The following is a 20,696-nucleotide window of genomic DNA, read 5'->3' as shown; positions in this document are numbered from 1 at the left end:
CGACGCCTGAGCTTCTGCAGATATCTGGTTCGTATATAACGGTCTTTATACATCTGCAATAATAAATCATAGTTTCTTTTCTTGGGGAACATGAGGTCGAATACTACCGGATCCAAACAGTATTTTTTCTTCAAGTCATTGATTCAATTGTATTCTATGGCCGAGGCCGGAAAGATCAAATTGGAATCTATTAATTTGAGGGGAATGGATTAAAGTTTCTCTACGAACGTAGGATACTTTGAATCGATTAAAAATCGTTGTAGTTGAGAATTTTTTAACCACAACGAAACTGAAAACGATAGAACCTTTTCAACAAAATAATGGCTTTTTATTTTCTATTTTGATTGTTAACACATTGTATTTGAATATAAATTCATTTGTCATGGATGTAAAGAAAAAAACGTTTATAAACTATACAGAACAAAAATGAGATACCATGAATGAAATAGATATTTATCAGATTGGTAGGGCAGCCATTTTGGTTTGGGCGTATACTTATAGGATATGGCCGCCACTCTCAGCAATATCACCGCACAAGGCTAACACATTCAAGGCTAAGGTTTCTTTCGTAGACTTCCTGTCTTGAATGGGATGTAAGCATTTGTAAGAGAACAAAATTACCAGAATAAAATTCATCCAACATGGCGGCTATGACGTCACACTCATGTCGGTAATGATACCAAAAAAGCTAGAAAATCCAAAGCTAAGCGAGCTAAGCAGATTCTTCGTAGACTTCTGCTGTGCTGAGCATAATATGCTTCTTGAGTTGTAAACTAACAACAATTTTGAGTGAAAAACAAATCCTTTCAAATATATAATAAAAAATTCAGTCTCAAACAAATAAATTAATAACTAACGCTACTTGTGCGATCAGTGTTCGTAATGAGTAGAAAATCAGGTTTAAAACGATCGATGGACATCAATCTTAACCCAGATTTTCTACTCATAAATAAATTAAGTTATCTAGTATTAACAAATAATATTATCGAATCAAGAGTATGGTACATTTCAGATAAACGAGAAAGGATGCTGAAATGCGCAAAAGAATCTTAATATCTTTCTCTTGGATTAGGATTGGTATTTGTACATTTATTATTTTTCTTTTATGAAATTAAACCTAAATAATTAGTTGGAGCCGAATAAGTCTCACTATGGAATAAAGAGCTACATTTAAGTACATCAAATTTGATTCAAAACGGCAGTTAAGTAACTCAGAGATTTCCTAAAATCGCATAAAAATAGACTCAGATTCAGAGTCCTATCATTCTGAGTGCGCATTCTCGAAGAGCCTGCGCAGTGAGAAAGTGACAGGGGTCTGGAGTCAAGAACTCATTTCCCACAATTTCGCACTGACTTTTCGCACATGCGCGCCAAGTCTTTCCAAATGCCGGTGACTATTCAATAGTGAGACTTATTCCACTCTACATCATTGGCCAGCCAATTTGAGAATGTTTTTATATACGACCAACAAAACCAAAATTGAAGACCAAAAGTTGCAAACTTCAATTCTTTGTCACCACTCGGTTCCAGATTCCTCAGGTCCACGCTCATAAATGACCTAACGACCCCTTGGAACTAAATTGTAATATATTTACAAACTTATCTACAAATATAGCATACTTCTTTTCCCTCCAGACTCATTTAGGCTATTTTTGATGCGCGGAGAATGGGGCGGTGATTGTTTAACTCGTCCTCATTCTCCGCGCGTCCACAGCATTCTGAAATCTCGTTCGCACTGTGTCTGGAGGGAAAACTAGGCTGTTTAGTGTTAGCAATCCGAATTCAGTTAATTTGAAATAAAATTCCTAGAAAACTGAGCTTGTTCGTTTGTCTTTATGGCTTCTCTTGCTTCCTCGTAAACCGAAGCTTCTTCTCAGAGCAGACGTTCTTTGTAAGAATCCTACAACGGATTCTTTGGTGTCACCGTCTTCTTTGATGAAGTCTTCACTGGAGACGGGGGGAGGAAGTCTTAGTGTTGGTGAGGGAGGAGATTTAAGAGCATCTGTTTGTGACACTGAGCGCAGGTACTTTTCTCTTCTCTCTGCTAGAGAAATGAAAAACAAACACTTTAAAAAATGTGCGGTTTTCTTACTGAAACTTTTTACTTATTTTCCTGTTGTATCAACTACAGTTGGGTTGTACGTAGACTACAAACATGGTGGCCATCCATGCGGCTTTTGGGATTCATTGCGAATGCAAATCACTTCTGCCTGCGTCATTAGCACTGAGTGACTTTAGAATGCTTACCAGCGGATTTTTTGCCTTTGATAGACGAACTTGCGGATCTCATGACGGCTCGTCTTGTGCTCTGTGAAATTTCTAGACCTAAAAGTACGAAAAGATGTTGAGCAAATTAACGCCTTTCTTCCAGACCTACTCTTTTCTACTCCTACTTCATTCCCAGTCCTACTCTGCCTTTTGATAACATTTGAGTAGGGTCTGGTAACGAGGATAAGCTATTCCATTGTGATATAAAAAGCGAACAATAGACCTCCTCGGCTCTGACGTAATGTTTCCCCATTTCAGACCACGTGTCATTCCCTAGAGTATCATTTCTTTGTTTAAGGTTGGCGCTCGGTTGCACATGAGAAGACACATGAATATGGATACAACTCAAACAAAGAATATTATTCTCAAGGGAATGACACGTGGTCTGAAGTGGGACAGCATTACGCCGAGCAGAGGAGGTCGATTATCTAATATTCTCTCAAAAATGTTTGCGCATGCCAAAAGGTGATAAAAGCCGCAGGAATACCCTTGTTTTTGTGTCGAATATGTATGTTTCATGCAGCAAAAATTCCATAGAATTTCAATCTTTTTGTATTGTTTAAGTGTTAATATTCTGATGCAGTGTCTACGATTGCGCCTGCAATCATAAAGTCCATGGACAGCGGTATTGCTCTTGAAAGGCTCACCTGATTCCACTTTTTCATTCACTTTTGTCCTTTCTTTTTCGAAAGCTAGTTTCCACTTTTCTTTCTGCTCGGGTTTTTTAGTGTAGACAACGTACCATTTGTAGTCAGTGCTGTTGTAGATTTTCCATGCGTTATTTAATGGTTCGTTCTTGTGGGTCTCTGAAACATGGAAAATCCATTTTATGAAATGATGTAGGAAGAGAGTGTGGATGAGAGAGGGCGGAGAGAAATAATAAAGAGGCCTAGGAGGAAAGAAAACACAGCGAAAATCGAGGCAAATGAAGTGCATACTGTATTTAGAGAAAAACTTTTAAAGAGAAAGAAAAAATAAATAAATAGAGAAAATCGTATTAAAAAAAATCATACGACTACAAAAAAAACCACAGTACGGTTACCGTGACGGAGAGGTATCTGAGTAGTATTATTCTGATTGGGTCCATAGTGATTTGTTCTAAGAATATCATCCAACGTGAAAGTGTCTCTGTGTGTCGTGCCGTTACACGGTCACGCGGGCAGAAGAAATCTGTTCTAGTGTAGATAAGAATTTAACAAGAACGAGAACCAGTACAACAGCTTTAAGGACATGTACCTATCTATTAAACTCACCTTGACCGTCCTCCAGCCATTCAACAATAGCCAAGTCCATGTCTATTCTGCCCTTGTATGTGAGAGCGTTTTTCCTGAGAATATCCTGCAAAAATGAAAATCACTCAATCAGTCGCAAAACATGAGAATGTTTCTGCGTGAAATGCAGATTTCATTCATTAAAGCTGGAAATTGTGTTCTCGTAACACTAATATGGCTTCCAACCCGAAGCGCTGTAATTGGATGGCACACACTTTCCATGAATTTTGATTGGCTAGGCGATGAATCCAATCAAAGGTCACAGTGTACAACGTTCACAAGGGAAGCACAGGTGGTGCGTGCTGCTATTGCGCGACCTCTCAACGCGCTGTGTTCTTGAGTTCCATCTCCGGGTTCTCCTTCATGTGTGAGTAGAATACTCCACGCTTAAAATTCCTCGCCTGTGCTTCCAGGATTATTTCCGGGTTCTCTAAATTTACTTTTAAATTTAAAATTAATTTTGGAATGAGGGTCACAGGTTTGTTAGTTAGTAAATTAGCCACTGGATGTTAGCGATTCCTTCGTGGACGATTTCACTCCTGAAAGTCATTTAGAAAACGCACCTTTTTGCAGTAAATCAGTTGGTGATCGAAGAGAAAGCAGATGCGTTCTTGAGTCGTTCCATTTGATACTTTGTACACTTCTCCTGAACAAAAGAGCTCCGAACTTCGTTCCAGGACATTATCTCCCTGGAGAAAAAAACCAACAAAATAAAAAAATTAATGGGAAAAATTAAATAGTGGTTCAGTTGTTCATCACTGTTTTTATCATCACCTTCATCAGTCATCGTCATCATTATCATCATCATTAACATCAGCATCATCATCACTCGTCATCATGCGATTATCGTCACATCACCAGCATTAAAATCATAGCAGTCTTCAACATTCATCATCATCATCACTATAATCAACATGATCATCATCTTCACCGTCATCATCGTCATCATCATCGTCATCGTCATCAATACGATTAACAACTAAATAACTCTATAATTGCTTTCGACAGAACCACATTGGCGCCAGATTAGGTGCCAATCTACCACTCGGAGCTAGACTGCGCTATATCTATCAAACATTGCATCACTTTACGAGACTGAAACATTAAAGACATTACCCACCTCCCATCCTTCTATCGTGCCTTGCCACCTGGCTATCTTGTTGATACTTTCTACTTTTCTTTTTCTTTCATTTATCAACCCCGCCACGTCCTTCATGGTTTTTAATGCCTGACTAACGGGTTCGAAATCCGGGTGAGAAGGATGAGTGTGTTTCAGTAACTCCTGCAGGATTAAAAAAGACATTCTAGTCACTAACGGTAAAAAATGAATAGGCACAATATCAACAACAGACAAAAGTCTTACAGACTGTAAAATGTTCTATTAGTGGATTCTTTCTCGCCATCGTATGCGAGTAGAGTTGTTACCACCTTTCATTCGAATTCCAATTCGATCATGGAACGAGAGTCACAGGCTTGCCAGCCTACACTGGCACGAAAGTTCTCAATTATATTTTCCTTTCGTCCTCTGCCGAGAGCTTATGATAACTTGTATTGGTACTTACTGCAAGCTGTAACGGATACTTGCATATCTTCTGCACTGGTGTTAACAAGAACCCATCCAAAGAGATGTTTATCATCCCTTGTAATAAACGACAAGCCTGAAGAAGAAGGAAAAAACGTAAGGAGGTGAGAAAATGTACAACTTTTCAGTTTTCTTTATTAAGACATTCCCAGATAGAAACGAGGGGGGGGGGGGGGGGGGTGGGTGGGGGGATGGGCAATGACACTAAGTGAACCTCACCCGGATCCGCTATTAAATGACATCACTTACTGCCGACCAATTAGATTCATTTTAAGATCACGCGATTTGATTGGTTAATCTTACCTCAAAGAAGTGTTTGTACTTGTTGCTCTCGTTTAACGTTTTAAACTCGGCGATGGCTTGAGGATGGTTGTTACAGTATTCGGAATATATACTAAAACCTTGTTTCTGTAGATCCAATAGAAGTTAAACTTTCAGTAACTGTTTTTTACAAGACCACAGGAAGACCAAAACCAAGAAAAACATGATTAAGTTATAAGTTTTACAACTCGTTTAAAATATGCAAAACGAAGCGAAATGAAATCTTTCAACTTGGGGTTCCTTTGTTCATAAGGTCGAATTACTGCGCATGCTCGACCGAATGCCATGTCATTTTGTCGAGCATGCGCAGTAACAATGATAGGGTTCTGGCTCGAGCGCGGTTTGGTATATTGAAGAGGGAACCTCGTATGGTATACTCAGATTACATTATACTCTGATTGGGCTTCCTATGGTGATAGACTAGACTAGACAAGACAAACACCAGGGTGAAACAGTGTAAACTTGACTGATCCCAACTGATCCCTGACTTACATTTGCTAAGAACACGGCGCCTATTTGACTGGCACACGGATCGTCTTTCACGTAACAGTTCTTCATCTGAGCCAGCAGTTTCTTGTGGAAAGCGTAAATTTCCTCTATGTTGGAAAAGAGCGTGTACAACTCTTCCTCTGAAAACATGTCGTCTCGCTTCTGTGCTTGTTTTAAATAACCCTGAAAGATCAACAAAATAATTACCTCCATTGTATTTACATATCCAAGCTTTGTTGACAATTGTGTTGAGTAGGTTAAGCCAACATGCCACAGGAAGTCCAACATCTGTTCCAGTGTGCGAGGGTTATGAGGATAACAAAATATCCATGAAATTAAAATGTAGTAAAATGTGAAAATACTATGGATCTTATTTTAAATTTTAGAATTCATTTACTTATTTTGTGTCTTTTACTTTATTGTTATATAGGATCGATTTGGAGGATTCAAAACATTCTCTGAACCAATCACATTGCGCGATATCACTACTCATCCAATCAGAATGCTAGAAAACGGCCCCGTCACGGTCACGGTCACGTCCGTACGGTGAGGTTTTCAAACGAAATTTGCTAAATACGTACCTCTACAACATCTTTAATATTTTTCACGTATGCCTTCTCGGTTTCCAGCAGTTCATTGACCACACGTGCGCGCACGACCTCTTTGGTCAGCAGTCCTTCGTTAGTAAACTTTCTGGTTCGTACTGGTTGAGCCTGTTGGTGTTCTATCTCATCGAGCTCTTGAGATACACGAACCTGAACGAAAACAGCAATTCATTTAATGAAAGAAAATATGGAAATGGGAAACACGGCATAATGGGAGATTTCTCGTGCAACTCGTATCATTAAAAAATGCTGTGTTTAAACGATGCATAAATCAACTGGTTTCAACTTGTCTCACGGCAAAAATTGTTACTCGAGATTCAGAAAGCAGTTATATTTTTCATGCAATGAAAAGTCGCCGAAAAATACAAGTTGCTCTGGCGTGTGTCAACGCACAAAAATGTCCTGCAATTTGCACAATTTTCCCCCCGCAAAACAAGTTGCGCGAGAAACCGTAACAGCGCGTCAAAATAAGAGTGGTTGCTGTCGAATCCCAGGCCGACTGCCAAAAACACGAAGATTTTAACCTAAGATATTTTTGCAAGTTTGTTTTGCGCAACAAGGGATGACAACCAATCACTGCAAAGAATAACATCAGTGTCAAGCAAGTGTCACGCAAGAGTCACGCGAGAGTGTCACACAAGTGCATAACATGAGCGGTATACAAACTCTTACCCGGACAAACGGTGCAGGGAACCAACCAACCATCTCCCCGACCTGGCCAAACCACCAATCAACGTTGGTCATGCTAATAACAGTGATGATGTCACCAGCCTTGAAACTGAGCTCCTCTGGGTCCATGGTCACGTGATCCCACAACGCCTCCGCGAACGCTTCAGGTACATCCATCTCCTAGGAAGAGGTTATAGTGTTTTAGTATTCTTAACTCCGAGACACTGTTTTTAAGCTATTGATCTACGTCTTTTGGGGTCTTCACGAACTAAGGTCTATTTTTATGCGGTCACGTGTTTGTAACGCCTATCGCATCGTGACGAGAGCAAAGTGCAATATGGCGTGTTTAAATTGGCAGGTTTTTTTGGCTTGTGATAAATTAAAATGAACTTGCGCGAAACATCCCGTAACGTCGCCCGACAAAAACGAAATGAAATTAAAAAAGGAAAGAAGAAAGAAAGGGAGAAAGAAAAGGAAGAAAGGGAGAAAAAAAAGAAAGATGGATGGAGAAAAAGAAAGGAAAAAAAAAAAGTAAAAAAGAAAGAAAGAAAGAAAACAAAAAAATTACTTAGAAAAAAGTTAACCTTGGCTGTTTTAAAAAATCAATTTTCCTACGTTTATTCTCATCCACCCTCTTCAAACCCTCTTATATTCTGCATGACTGATTGATTCTAGAATTATGCTTATGACCACCCAACCTAAAAACTACTGATTTATATTTTACATTTTGATAGGGAAATTATATACTGAACTAAAAACTTAAGAACCATTGACTAATCCAGCGCCTGGACAAGCGATATGGCTATAGTTTTAGTCGCCTGTTTGGAAGGAAATCACATGATCGGAATTTTGATATCAAAGGAAATATGATACTTGTTTTCAGGAGGCAATATCGACGTCTGGAGAGATAAAAAACCTTGATAAAAAGGTCTAAATACACTGACAGCGATGATGAAATCTCCATGATTAGTCTCCCCAATTAGTAGGGTACTTGTGCCCGGCTAGAAGATAGAGACTTAAATAAAGTTATTATTATTATTATTATTATGAGAAAACACGAAGTAAACTACGAGCACGATGATAAATCAGTGCAAAAAAAACCTCTAGAATTCTATATATGAAAAATTAAATTATATACTGAACTAAAAACTTAAGAACCATTGACTAATCCAGCGCCTGGACAAGCGATATGGCTATAGTTTTAGTCGCCTGTTTGGAAGGAAATCACATGATCGGAATTTTGATATCAAAGGAAATATGATACTTGTTTTCAGGAGGCAATATCGACGTCTGGAGAGATAAAAAACCTTGATAAAAAGGTCTAAATACACTGACAGCGATGATGAAATCTCCATGAGAAAACACGAAGTAAACTACGAGCACGATGATAAATCAGTGCAAAAAAAACCTCTAGAATTCTATATATGAAAAATTAACGGATCTTAATAGCAAAAACATAGAGTACTAGAATAAACTAAGACGCGACACATGCGAGGTTTTATTTTCAATATGTTTAGGACTGTTTTGGAAAGTATTCAAAATTAATAAATGAAAATCTTGAGATTTTTCTTTGGTTTGTCGGTATAAAGTCGAGTTGTTTTGCACGAACTAGATCATATACACAATGATTATGTCAATCAGAATTTTACTGCACAACATATCATGCTTCTCGTAAAAGCTCTTTCTTACTTTGAAATAACCAAATTCAATGCAGATAAACTTTGTACTTTGTCTTGTCTTGTTGATGAAACACAATCTCAAACTTACCCCACACAAACGAATCCGTATAGGACTGTTTTCACTCTTATAATCTCCTAACCACCAAACATATCTAAATGAAGATCCAGTATGCAATCATTTTATGTCAAAGGGTAAAATTATTCCACAATTCTTGGACGTTTTCGATTTTGGTGGACGCTAGCGGCTTGTTCTATTGGAGACAGGTTTCAATAGGTGTTGAAATACATTGTTACACTTACGATGACTGGGAGGGCAGCTAGACAAATGACTTCTTTTAGCCCTGTGGGGTGCTAATGTGTTACAAAAAGCTACATTATTTCACTATGGAAACCTCACAGTTTAAGCATTAGTACGTACGTCCCTCATCGCACGATATTTCGCTCTATTACTCTCCTTTAATAGCTTTTAACTCTTTTCTTCTCTAATCTTTTTTTAAAATGGCTATAAAAAATTGTGGCTTTTTCGATTTAAAATTCTATACAAATTTAAATCAGACCCAAGACGCAAAGCATGAGCTGTCAACGACTTTAGCTCTGATTATGGTATCATTGATGTGATGATAAATAACTCACTGGTAAACGAATTTCTCTATTGGTGATAAGAACATTTCAATGCTCTTTCATTTGAAGGTTTTTTGTATAATTCACTGATAAATGTAGCAACCTTAGAAAGATATCTTAAAAGATAGCTTCTCACTTGTGGATAATGGCTCCACACATAAAGATATTTTTTTGGTTACGAGTTAAAGCCTTTAAAGTGTTCCTTTGGAAGCCTTGACAACACGAGCCCTTGATGTCCTCACTCAAGATTAAAGTAAATTTACGCCGGTATAATATCGATTGCTAAGAGAAAAATCCACAAAAACTCTTCAGAATCTTTTCCAATGCTTTTGTCTCTAAGATTCTATCACCGACAAAAGAGTTTAGAAAGCAAACAATTGAGATACAAGACCGTGTTTCTAAATAATTAACAAGCTACAAAAAATTCGACTTCACAAATTTCTAGGTTACACTGAGAAAGCTATTAAATAGTTTATCAAAAGTATCAACTTAAAATTTGTAAAATCATTCATGAAGTTTTGAAATTTTTGTTCTCCATTACTCGATCTAACAACACCACTCGGACATCTCGACAATTTTCCTTAGGCTCCTCGTGTTAACCTCTCACCAAAATGCGCAAAATGCGAAGATAAAAAGCGATTAAAAAATTTCCACCCACGAAATCACTAAGATTCGTTTATCTGAGAGGGTTTTACAAATTGAAATCCTATAAAACAATTACAGTAAACAATATTAAACTATTAACCATTAGCATAAATGAACCACAAACACTGCTATTTTAGAGTGCTAGTGACTTGTTAGCGAACACACTGTATGTATAGTTTTGATTTGCAAGACAAATTTAAGCACTTCAGTTTGCAGCTATACATAAGCTCTCTGGGAAAAATGATAATAATAATAGTTCTACCTCTGTTTTTTGGAGCTGTGGGCGTCGTGAAACTGCTGGTCCATGCCGAGCAGTTTCAGTCATTTGTTTGAAGAAGTTTATCACCAAGTCACGAGTGCCTTTATGAGTCAAAACAGTGTTCTGACCTTTTGTTAAGCTGTCTTTTACGATTCCAACAACAAGGAACAAGCTTGATAAGCATTAGCTTAGCGAGGTCTAAGTTCGAAGGTGTTAATATGCTACGTAAAGCCTACCAGCACCAAACAATGAAAACAAAGTTAATTACAGGAACAGTACTGATTTAATTCATTTCCTTTCGAACTCACTTAAGCGAAAAGCACTACAAAACATAATATTGATACGTCCACAGCGAAATTGTCAGATGATTTAGAATAAATTTCTCCAGAAGTTACATAAGAGGACGGTCATAAAATCTCGTTTTTTTTGGTTGGCATGTTTATCGTGCTTGTATAAGGAACAATGGATTTAGTGAAATATTAAAACCATAAAAATTACACATAAGTGGATTAGCGAACCGCACAATACATTTAAGTACTGAAAACAATATTAAAAATTCCAAAAATTAAATAAAATCTTTGTTGAGTTTAAAGTTTTCACCGACTACGTTCCGAATGTTTGCCGAAAACTAAACGAATATTCCCAATATTTTAACATGTTCAATGGTTGAGCGTGTACGATAAATTTTATAACAACACTGACAAAGGGCTCAAAAAGATTAATATTAATCTAAATGTTGAATTCCCTAGAGTTTTTCACGTCTAATAATTAGTCAATATGATATAAGTTGTAGATTAAAGGATTACCAGCCATTTTTTAAGAAAAAAATAAAGTACACAGTTCGTGGTTTGAAATACTTCGTAAGCGGGTTGACAAGAAACTGTTTTTACCTAATACTGTGTGGTTTTAACAAGAATAACAAGGAGTTTAAGGTGGCATTTTTGTACTCTTTTGTTTGTGATTTTCGTACATTTTGCTTTGTTATTTTTGAATTACCTCCTCTTCATTAACACCTCCTCTTTTCCATGCTACTCTCTTTCTCTTTAATTTTTCTGTCTTTTTTTCTTTCTTTACACGTGCCGTTCTTTTGTTTTACGAGGGTACCAAACCTGTGGCCCTCGTTCCATGATCGAATTGGAATTTAGGAATTGATTTGTGAAGGGAGGAAAACCGGAGAACACGGAGAAAAACCCTCGAAGAACAGCAGAGAACCAACTAAAAACTCTACTCACATGCAACAGCGAATCCGCGGGATTCGGGATTCGAACTCGGGTCGCATTGATGAGAGGCGATCGAGCGCTCTCACCGCTACGCCACCCGTGCTTCCCATTCTTTTGTTTTCTGCTTTTAAATCTTCCATGCTTACCCATTTCCCTGCTTTTTCAACAGTTTTCATGATTCAAGGTTTTTTCTTTTCTTAATTGAAGTAGAAAACATCTTATGAACGTAATGTTGACTAAGAGAAGGTGAAAAAGTTGAGTGAAGATTAATCAAATTTCCAAGCTCTGCAAAATCTGTGCTCAACGAAGCTGTGGAGAGGAGGGCTGGCGCTATTGGAGGGGGGAGGGGTAAGGAGGCTGGGGATTTAATACCCCGTCAACTATACAGCGGCATTGATTGCCTGTATTTTTGATTTTTTCATGCTCACCTACTACTCTGCTACTCCTATCAGTAACTTAGGAGTAGTTGCTAACAATACCGACTTTATGATGCCAATGTAGTTAAAAATACCCGTTTCAATATATTGCTCATTCGTAACAAAAATCTCCGCATTAGCGGCCAATGGAACGAGCATTAATTTCTAATCGACAGACACTATGTAGCTGTAGTGTGCTCGCCTCTAGGGTTTCGGGTTCAATTGTAGATCTTACACAGGTGACTAGAGTTTGTAAAGTCTCTCCCTTGATTCGAGGTTTTTGCTCCTGGGTCTAAATTGGGTTTGATTTCTGGACTCAGTATCACATGTGAGTAGAGTTTGTTAGGTCTCTCGATGGTTTTTCTCCTGGGCCTAAATTGGGTTTGATTCCTGAACTAAGCATTACATGTGACTAGAGTTCGTAAAGTCTCTCCCTTAATTTGAGAGTTTTTTCCCGCTTTTTTAATTTTCCACCGTCCACAAAACTCTCTGAATTTCCAATTCGATATAAAAATTAGCCGTAGCCTGACTTAGATCAACCTAAAATTGTTTCAGAATATCGATAATATTTAAAGGTTTGAAAAATGTTACTGCGCATGTCTAGAAATTTGGCGGGAGATGGTCGGACGCGTATTTAAAAAGTAAGTAAGAATTGTGCAAAAATATGCGAAGTTGACGTAAAGTTCTTGGAAATTTCTCTCCCCCTTATCAACTTTTGAATGACGTAATAAAGGCTCATGTAAAAGTAAAACGAAGATGACTTGGGTTCAAGTTCCGACCAAAATTAAGTTTATACCATTTTTAGTACCGAAAAAAAAAAGCCTTTAAAGTGTTTACAAACATTTTTATCTTCGAAGGGGACCAAAAGCGATTTCGTAATTTTCCAACAAAGCAGGCGTAGTTAACTCTTTTTAATTAGACTAAAAAGAAGACACGCATGAAAACGCGTCTAGCACACGTCCACGACATCGAGTTAATTACTTTTTTAAGCCCCTGTTGTTGGTTTTTGTTCTTGTTGTATCAAAGTATTGTCAGTTTACGTCATTTGTTTTATCGACTAAGACTGATTTAAGACTATTTAATGTAACCCAACAATACCAGTTAGATTGATGGGACGAACTCTTTGTTGGTCACGCAATCTCACTTCTTGGTAACGCGGATAGGGTATTGTGTGACCAGTCCTAAGCGGTCGATATTCGATAAGCTCTTGCATTTTTATAACATATATAGGGCCTGCTAGAGTAACACATCTCCTAAGGTCCTAACGAACTTTCTAGTGAATTTTTTCAGGCATTTTCAGTAGCGTTTAGGCTCCAATCGCATTAAGGTCACTCCGTCTAACTGACCAAAAGTACAAATTCCCAACAACTAAAAGTTATTTACGTACAGTATGGCCACTTCTTAAAATAAACACTTCTTAAAAGCTTTGGGAGTGAAGGATCGCAAACCTCATTCATTCCTAAAACGTCTCTTTGTTATTGCGATGGCAATGTCTTGACATAGTGACAGTTTAGTTACACGATATCGTGGGAACATTTGCACCTTGCGAAGAGAGTAAGTTATTGCTAACAAGTACTTAAACAGTTTAGCATTATCAAGTATAAACAGTACGCGAGGGCAACAAGGTACTAAATCGATCGAAAAGGATTCGCACTTTGGCTATGATTGATGAATAAATCCTTTTACACGGCTATTAGAAATCATTATCATCAATTATTGGCCCTACTATTTGTCGTGTAGTTAACATTCCCTCTTTTCCGGTAAATCGAAGTTATATTGATACTTGTAGAGAAAAACAACTCCGTTCTCTCATTCAAAGCAGCAGGCGAAAAATTCAGTCTCGTTTTTGTAATTCAACTGAAATACTAATTCGCTCCTTTACTCGCTTGAGTTGTCATAGATATTGTCTCCAAGACTTAATTTTAAACAAATTATATATTTCTACTAAATACCCTCAGATATTTATAAAAAGTACAGAATTATTTTTTACCTCAAACATGGATTCTTCATCACGCTGCCTCCTAAGGGTACTCGAGAGCTCGAAAGAAAGATCTCCCGTAGAACGACCAAGCCTCGGGTTCCTCGATAGACTTGTTTTCTTTTTTTCCGCATCAGGTTCAAGAAGACCCGAAGACGGTTCTTCTTCAATCGTGGGAGATTTGGATATGTCTTCTAGGGATGCTTTGAAGGGAGATAGGAAGATAGGTGGGGAAAGAAGTTTTTCTGACGTAATAGAAGTGGTACTACCCATCTCACTCGACGAGTTTATAGTGTCTAATGACTCCTGACTTGTCAGAAACTCGGTGCTAAATGATTTGTATGCTGTTAAAGGCACTGGTGCAGCATCACTGAAGTTACTCATTTCTTCTCCGAATGAATATCTTTTTACGTCGTCGCTCAAGTCCACGGACGCTAACAGCTCCTCTGTAGGCATTGATAAACTATGTTTCGCTCTCGTTTTCCGACTCGCAAACGATTTCTTCTTCCGCAAGATAACCTCGGCTTCAACAGGTGAAAGTTCCTCTAAACTTTGAATTCTTGGTCGAACAGCTGGTGGGAATTGAGGGTCGTTTGGGTACGTCAATGCACTCTTTGATCGCTCTCTTTCCAGCGTCGACATACGTGGGATAAGGGGGCTGTCTTGAGGATTCGAACCATCTACCCCCATACTATACCGTCTATAATTTCTCAAAAACACACTACCGTTTTCAAAACTTGCAGGCGCAGAAAAATCTTCCGAGTCGAGAGCCTTTAGTTGCGACCCACGGGGCATTGGTAAGGGTCTACTGGTTGTAGAGTCGTGGCCTGAGTCTTTGGAGACCTGACTTGCATCCTCGTAATCTGATTCACAATTGATCGAACAATTCTTAGCTCTCTGTTCCATTTTAGTTGCAGTTTTGGAGCTTGTTGGCGGACGAAATAATCCTTTATAGTCTCGCCGAATTGGCAGTGGTTTCTCTGATAAACAATCCACACTTCTACTTAAACTTTTACACTTTGCTTCACTTATATTCGATTCATTCGTCCAACCTTTCTTGTCCTTGCTTTGATGATGAGATCCTAGACCGAAAAGCTTTCTGTGCTTCTTACCTTTGTTCGGCGGATCGTGATTCTTGGGATTTATAGTCAGAGTGTGTCTTTTAAGTGACCATCCCTTCATCATATGACTCATATTCTTCTTACTAACTTCTTCTGCTCTCGTAAGAGTGTAACCAGAAAAGGCCGCACGATATAAATCCGGTGTTGAGCTCGTAGCTTTCAGTGTACCTCCTTGCTCTAAAAAGTCACCGAAGGACGATGAACGCTCCAACCTACTCCCCTGTTGGTTTCCCATAGTAACCTTCTCCTCTGCTGTCCCCTGACAGTAATTAACCTTCAATGGAAAGTGAATACGTTCGTTCTCTTTGAACAAGTTGTAACAGCTTTGGCTCGCGTTTCCACTTAGAATCACAAGGGTGTTTTCTACTCCATCGTTGTTGACGTAGGTTACTCCAAGTGAAGGAATATTGGCGAAGCTTTGAGCGGACATGCTCATTCGTTTTGAAATGGAGCGAATATTATTAATTGATGCTCTTTGATACCGTAAATGGGAGCTATCAGTTTTGATGAATGACTTAAAGTCCTTCAAGGATGCACGATTATCAGTCAAGTGATAATGGACGAAATCAACCGTTGACGATGACAAAGGAACAACAAGTGACACAGACCTCTTTTTCTCTTTTACCAGACAAGATTCTCTGCGTCTTTCCGAAATTGCAGTCTGAGAATCAAAATCCGAGCCCTCTGTAATATTTGGCGAGCTCTCCAAAGCCAAAAAATCTTGCACTCCACAGAAAGTTCTAGCTTTTTCTCTAAGGTTTCCGCGATCCTGACAGCAAATGGAGTTTCGAGGAAAAATCAAAGACGCTCTGGAGCGTTTCAGGGAATTATGCCTTTTGATATTACGCGTTCCTTCAATTGGGTAGAAATCATCATCATCGAGGGATTCAATCGAAGATGAGCTGCTAAGCGTTGGATCACATTTTCTCTCGAAGTCACATTCAGTGGGAACACTTGTTGAAGACTTGGCTTTCGTAGAATGAAGAGTCTCAGTTTTCGTCAAATTCCCACGGTTTGTTTTCAGTTCGTTCTTGGAAGTACTTGAGCGTTTAAACAAACTTGTAAGTATATTTAAGCTTTTAGGTCTTGAAAGAGACGTTTGGTTGTTTTTCTTTCGCCACCTACGCTTCAAATTAGGTGAACTTTCGGTAGAGCTTAGCTCTTTAATGACATCATAGCTTACATTGTGGTTCTTTTCCTCTTGAGGAAGACGCGTTTGGAGCTCCGAAATGTTGTTGTGAGAATAATACTTTCTCCATTCGTCGTGGTTACGCTCGTTCAAGTCCTGGCTATCAGAGAGTGTTTTTTTATGCATAGAGTGCAATTTGCTTGTTGACTTAGGCTTATCGCTGCCTTGTTTTTTGTTCTTTTTTGACAGCCGTGTGTGTTTTTGTTCAACGCCATTTTCCCGCCAAAACATTACTTTGTTGTCCTTTGCATCACGAGTAGAAACAGATGGAAGCGACGTCCAATTCTTTCTGTCCTTTCCACTTGACTTACGACTTTCTTTTTGTCCATCTTCTACGTCTTGTATCAAGTCTTTGCTTGTTTTTCGCTTTTTTGGTCTCAGAGAAGCACGTAGAGAGTTTTTGAAGCGTTGAAGGCGGTTTTTCCATCTTGGTATGGAAGCGTCATTAGAGTCATTGACTTCACTATCTAAAGGCATGTTAGAGCTTGTTGGCTCATACTTTGATAGTTTCATTACGTCTTCAAGGTTGGCGAACGACTTCACACCAGCCCTAAATTAAATAACAAAAAAAATTATAAGAAACTTTCGAAAAAAAATCGTTTTTTTCTACATGTGTGGGCTCAGTTCTCATCAGGGTTTGATTTTAAGGTCAAGGATAATTTTATTATCAAAAAAAGACCCGCCATTTTGACCTTTCATTGATAAGGTTGTTCGCTATAATGAGACAAAATCGTGGATTGATTCGCGCAATATTTTAACTGGAATCGAGGGAAGGAAAAAAAGAGTCGAAAAAGAAATAAGAAATGAAAGGAAGAGAAAGGTAAGAGAATAGACGAGAAGAATAATGGAAGAGAAGAGAATAGACGAGAAGAGAAGAGAGAGAAGAGAGAGAAGAGAAGAGAAGAGAAGAGAAGAGAAGAGAAGAGAAGAGAAGAGATGAAACGTTAGAAACGGGGTAACCTCTCTCTAGCTGACGAACCTCGTCGTCCAATATTAAACGATTTTTAAGCCGACTGTCATTATAAATCGACTACTTGGTTCCAACCAGTCTAGCAGTGGAGCACAGCAATATGTAAAGTATTCACCTAATATCTTGAAGTCACGAAAGGAAGCCATTTGAAAATCACGGTCTCAGTATAGCAACAAATCCTATATATCAAAAATACACAACACGCGGTACGTGCAACACTGATTGGGTGCAACAAAAGTTGCGTCGTGTGGCATGGCTTATTGTATGCAATATCGATTGTCTGCAACCGTGCGCAATGTAGAGAATAGAGAAAAGAAATTATGAAAAATACCAGCTATGAAAAACTGAATCCCAATAGGCAAAGCGCCTCACGTGCTTACGAAATCTTTGAATATACTGAGAACGAAAGAAAGCATGGAAAAAGATAGTTAACTAAATCTCATGAAAGCGCCGGGCTAAACCTTTTCGTTATTCACTGCCAAGACAAAGTTAAGCGCAAGAACTTGTATCAGCGAGTTGGATATAAGACAACAATGTTGGATCAACAACGCTAAAAGGATCAACATTACTTTAATTAATGAACGCAAGTTTGTACTCCAAAGAGTTCAGTTCTCCAAACTCTAAATGAATTATAACAAACTTGTGCCCTTTTACCAGTTCATAATCAATAAACTTGCTTTGTAGTTTTCTTCAAGATATGTAAGCTTTTTCTTTACACCAAAGCACAACTGCTTCAGTTAACAAAAACTTAGGAAAAACAAAAATATACTTAGAAAGTGTCAAGAACCAGGATCTCCAGCACAATACTCGGCGTACTTATCTTTGTGCCTGTAAAAACTTCAACTTTGAGTCAAAATATTTTTATAGTTCTGCTGCTATGAAGGAAAACTTGACACAACAATATTGATAAACTGGATCGTGTTGCAATATTCGTAGGAACTTTACATCCTTCCGGCCAACATATTCTCACTCTAGAAACCCGATATGTTTTCAAGTAACTTTTGTTTAAAATTCAAAGGGGTTGAGGAGGTTAAAGATAACAGAAAGAAAGTTAATTAGAGTTAAGAGAGTGTAAACGAGAACGAACTCAATATCTCATTTTATATTTACTTTAGCTTGATTTTAGGGATTTTATTCCTACGAAAACAGCATGGCGACTCAAAAATACAGTAGTTGATTTGAATATTCACAAGCATGTGCTATTTCGTTTAGCAAAATTAAGGTTAAAGCAACTATACTTAATCTTACAGTAATGATGAAAAGGTAAATTATACACCGTGAAAAGATGAAAAAACTTACTGACGTTTCGGACGCTAGTCCTTCGTCGGAGTAAAAGAGAAAGAAGTGGTAGAAAGGAGTGTATACTAGTTTTTAGCTAGTTATATCTTTTTATACTTAATCTTACATTAGGAAAGAAAGCTTCACAGTTTATAACATATAACATGAGCAATTTGAAAGTTTGACAAAAACTATATGGCGTTGAACTTTTAAGTACTAATGCCAAATTTATTGCTTGACCAAGTTCACAAGGTCTATTGAGTTTAGGAAGATTCTATTTAGATAGGATGGCCTTGTTGAGTTAGTTTTTTTTCGAAATCGAGGTTGAAAGTAAACCTAAATTAAGACGTACAGCGTTTCCTTCGTTTATTTTCTCTATATTCTTTATCGTACAGCATGAAAAATAATCTTCTTTATACGAAAAAGGAGTACATAAAACTTATACGAGAGGCACTTATACACAAACATTCGATATTATCGTCCGAGTCTACTAACTTTAGTGACTTTTTATTTACCTACGGATAGAAAACATGTCAATGCTTTTAGAAGCGGTTGTCTTTATCAAATGCAAGAAGCGAAGGAATTAAGTTTCTATTTTTTAGAAATATTTTAACCTCGATAAAAGGAAGTAGTAAAGCAATAAACTGCTTTGTTTGGTATCATAATTACACCGTGAGAACACTAATTCTGTCAACTGTAACACGTAATATTTCATCTAGAAAATTTAGAGGATGAATATTATCATATTTACCGACTTTCGAATTCAAATCCAGTTTGGAATAAAGCTGAGGTTTGTCTTGAAGTAGTTCCTTACTTACCGATTTATCTAGAAGTTTTATCACTCTAAAGTGCCATCTTCTTCAACTCTTCGCCGTCCAATTCATGGCAAAGGAATTTATCCCGAGTGTAATGATCGGTGAAGGTCTGGTCACTGGAATTATATAAATCAACAGATCTCTAATCGCTGTCAAATATCGCTGTCAAAACCAAAGAATGAAATGTTCGCACTTTGAAAAGTCACTCAGCAGGGCAGACACCCTCAGGATGCTGTTGGTCTAGACTTTTTTTAGTGTTTTTAGCGACAGGACAACGGTACGTTCACTGTCAAGGACCAACACTCTGCACTGTAATGTCACGCATTCGTGCACACGTTACACAGAGACCATGTCGCGCGACATTGAACATAAAATATTCACTTAACACTTAAAATGGACTTGACGTAACGTTATAAAAATTTTGAATAGTCACAATTAATATGAACAAAGAATGTCTAAACACAAAATACAAAGAAACTGTCGAGCTCGTTTTTGAACATTTAACCCATTATTATTTTTCCATTCTTCGCACGTGTGCTTGAAAAAAGTAATAGCAGTAATATTGAATCATGGAATGTTAAAATTCAGTTCTGGAACATTGCCACCATCCCCGTTGGACATATTTATGAAAATTATTTTCTGCCATAAATATTTAAAATGCCAACTTTACTTACATAATAAAAAAGATCTAGCCTGGAATCTTGCTGGACGAGGCCTCGAGTTTAAAGGACACAAAGATTTCGATCCAAACGGAGTTGATCAGCTCACCATAAGAGACAGATATTCCTATTTTTGGTCTACCCGTGTGGTCAAACCAGTTAGTTAGACTTTTATATTCGAGTACCTCAAAGCGAGGCAAGCAGGGAAGAAAGGGAAACGCGATGTCTGGTTTCTATGCCAACAATATAAATAACTGTCATGTAGTAAATTGAACACATCTCTCGAGATATCGATAAGCACCATGACTTTTTCTTTTCATTTTGAACTACCCTTCATGAAAAATCGAATCTGTAAAGCTTTCAAGAGGCATCTGGATGTAACAAGGGACAACGATATTTCTATACTGATATGCAAATTCTCAGGTCCAGCTTTAACATCGAATTTCACATGTATCGAATGAATTCAAACAATAGGTCTTGCTCATTTGGCATATGTGAAATTTGCCTTTGGGCCTCACTCACACCGCGTGCTTGTTCTTTCGTCGACCCCTCTCCAGGATCGCTCAGTGTTCATAAGGCACTTGTCTAGTCTCACGACACGTAGCTGTACTTATATGCAATCCTCTCTTCGACGCAAGAGA

The 20,696-nt window shown here is 38.0% G+C and overlaps 1 protein-coding gene across 2 annotated transcripts; it reads right to left on the bottom strand.

Annotated features, from left to right (window-relative positions):
• Nucleotides 1-306: 306 nt before the first annotated feature.
• On the bottom strand, nucleotides 307-20,222 carry LOC116303475 (uncharacterized). Of its 2 annotated transcripts, XM_031713021.2 has the most exons (14): nucleotides 20,071-20,222; nucleotides 19,400-19,512; nucleotides 14,036-16,883; nucleotides 7,209-7,385; nucleotides 6,513-6,686; nucleotides 5,935-6,114; nucleotides 5,425-5,529; nucleotides 5,102-5,197; nucleotides 4,660-4,821; nucleotides 4,103-4,228; nucleotides 3,522-3,606; nucleotides 2,916-3,074; nucleotides 2,248-2,325; nucleotides 307-2,044 (listed from the first exon to the last, which is right to left on the bottom strand). In XM_031713021.2, the coding sequence occupies exons 3-14, from the start codon at nucleotides 16,844-16,846 to the stop codon at nucleotides 1,806-1,808; spliced, it is 4,392 nt and encodes a 1,463-aa protein (XP_031568881.1). In that variant the 5' UTR covers nucleotides 16,847-16,883; nucleotides 19,400-19,512; nucleotides 20,071-20,222; the 3' UTR covers nucleotides 307-1,805. The 2 variants fall into 2 exon arrangements, with proteins under 2 accessions (XP_031568881.1, XP_031568880.1); XM_031713020.2 differs by lacking the exon at nucleotides 20,071-20,222 and having other exon boundaries at nucleotides 19,400-19,692.
• Between the last annotated feature and the right edge of the window lie 474 nt (nucleotides 20,223-20,696).

The sequence above is a fragment of the Actinia tenebrosa genome, unplaced genomic scaffold, assembly GCF_029948245.1.
Source record: "Actinia tenebrosa isolate PJP-AT-01 unplaced genomic scaffold, QUT_ActTen_1.0 PGA_scaffold0__85_contigs__length_37466705, whole genome shotgun sequence".
Taxonomy (NCBI): domain Eukaryota; kingdom Metazoa; phylum Cnidaria; class Anthozoa; order Actiniaria; family Actiniidae; genus Actinia; species Actinia tenebrosa.
Note: the sequence above shows the minus strand (reverse complement) of the source record. Positions and strands in the feature narration are given on the sequence as shown.

What these genes read in the sequence shown, in the direction of transcription:
- LOC116303475 (XM_031713021.2), bottom strand. Translation starts at nt 16,846, where the DNA reads ATGAAACTATCAAAGTATGAGCCAACAAGCTCTAACATGCCTTTAGAT. An exon ending in GCACGATAGAAGGATGGGAG is followed by an intron (nt 4,229 to 4,659) that starts GTGGGTAATGTC and finishes TTTTTTCTCCAG; the next exon opens with GGAGATAATGTCCTGGAACG. An exon ending in GAATGAAAAAGTGGAATCAG is followed by an intron (nt 2,326 to 2,915) that starts GTGAGCCTTTCA and finishes TCGTACTTTTAG; the next exon opens with GTCTAGAAATTTCACAGAGC.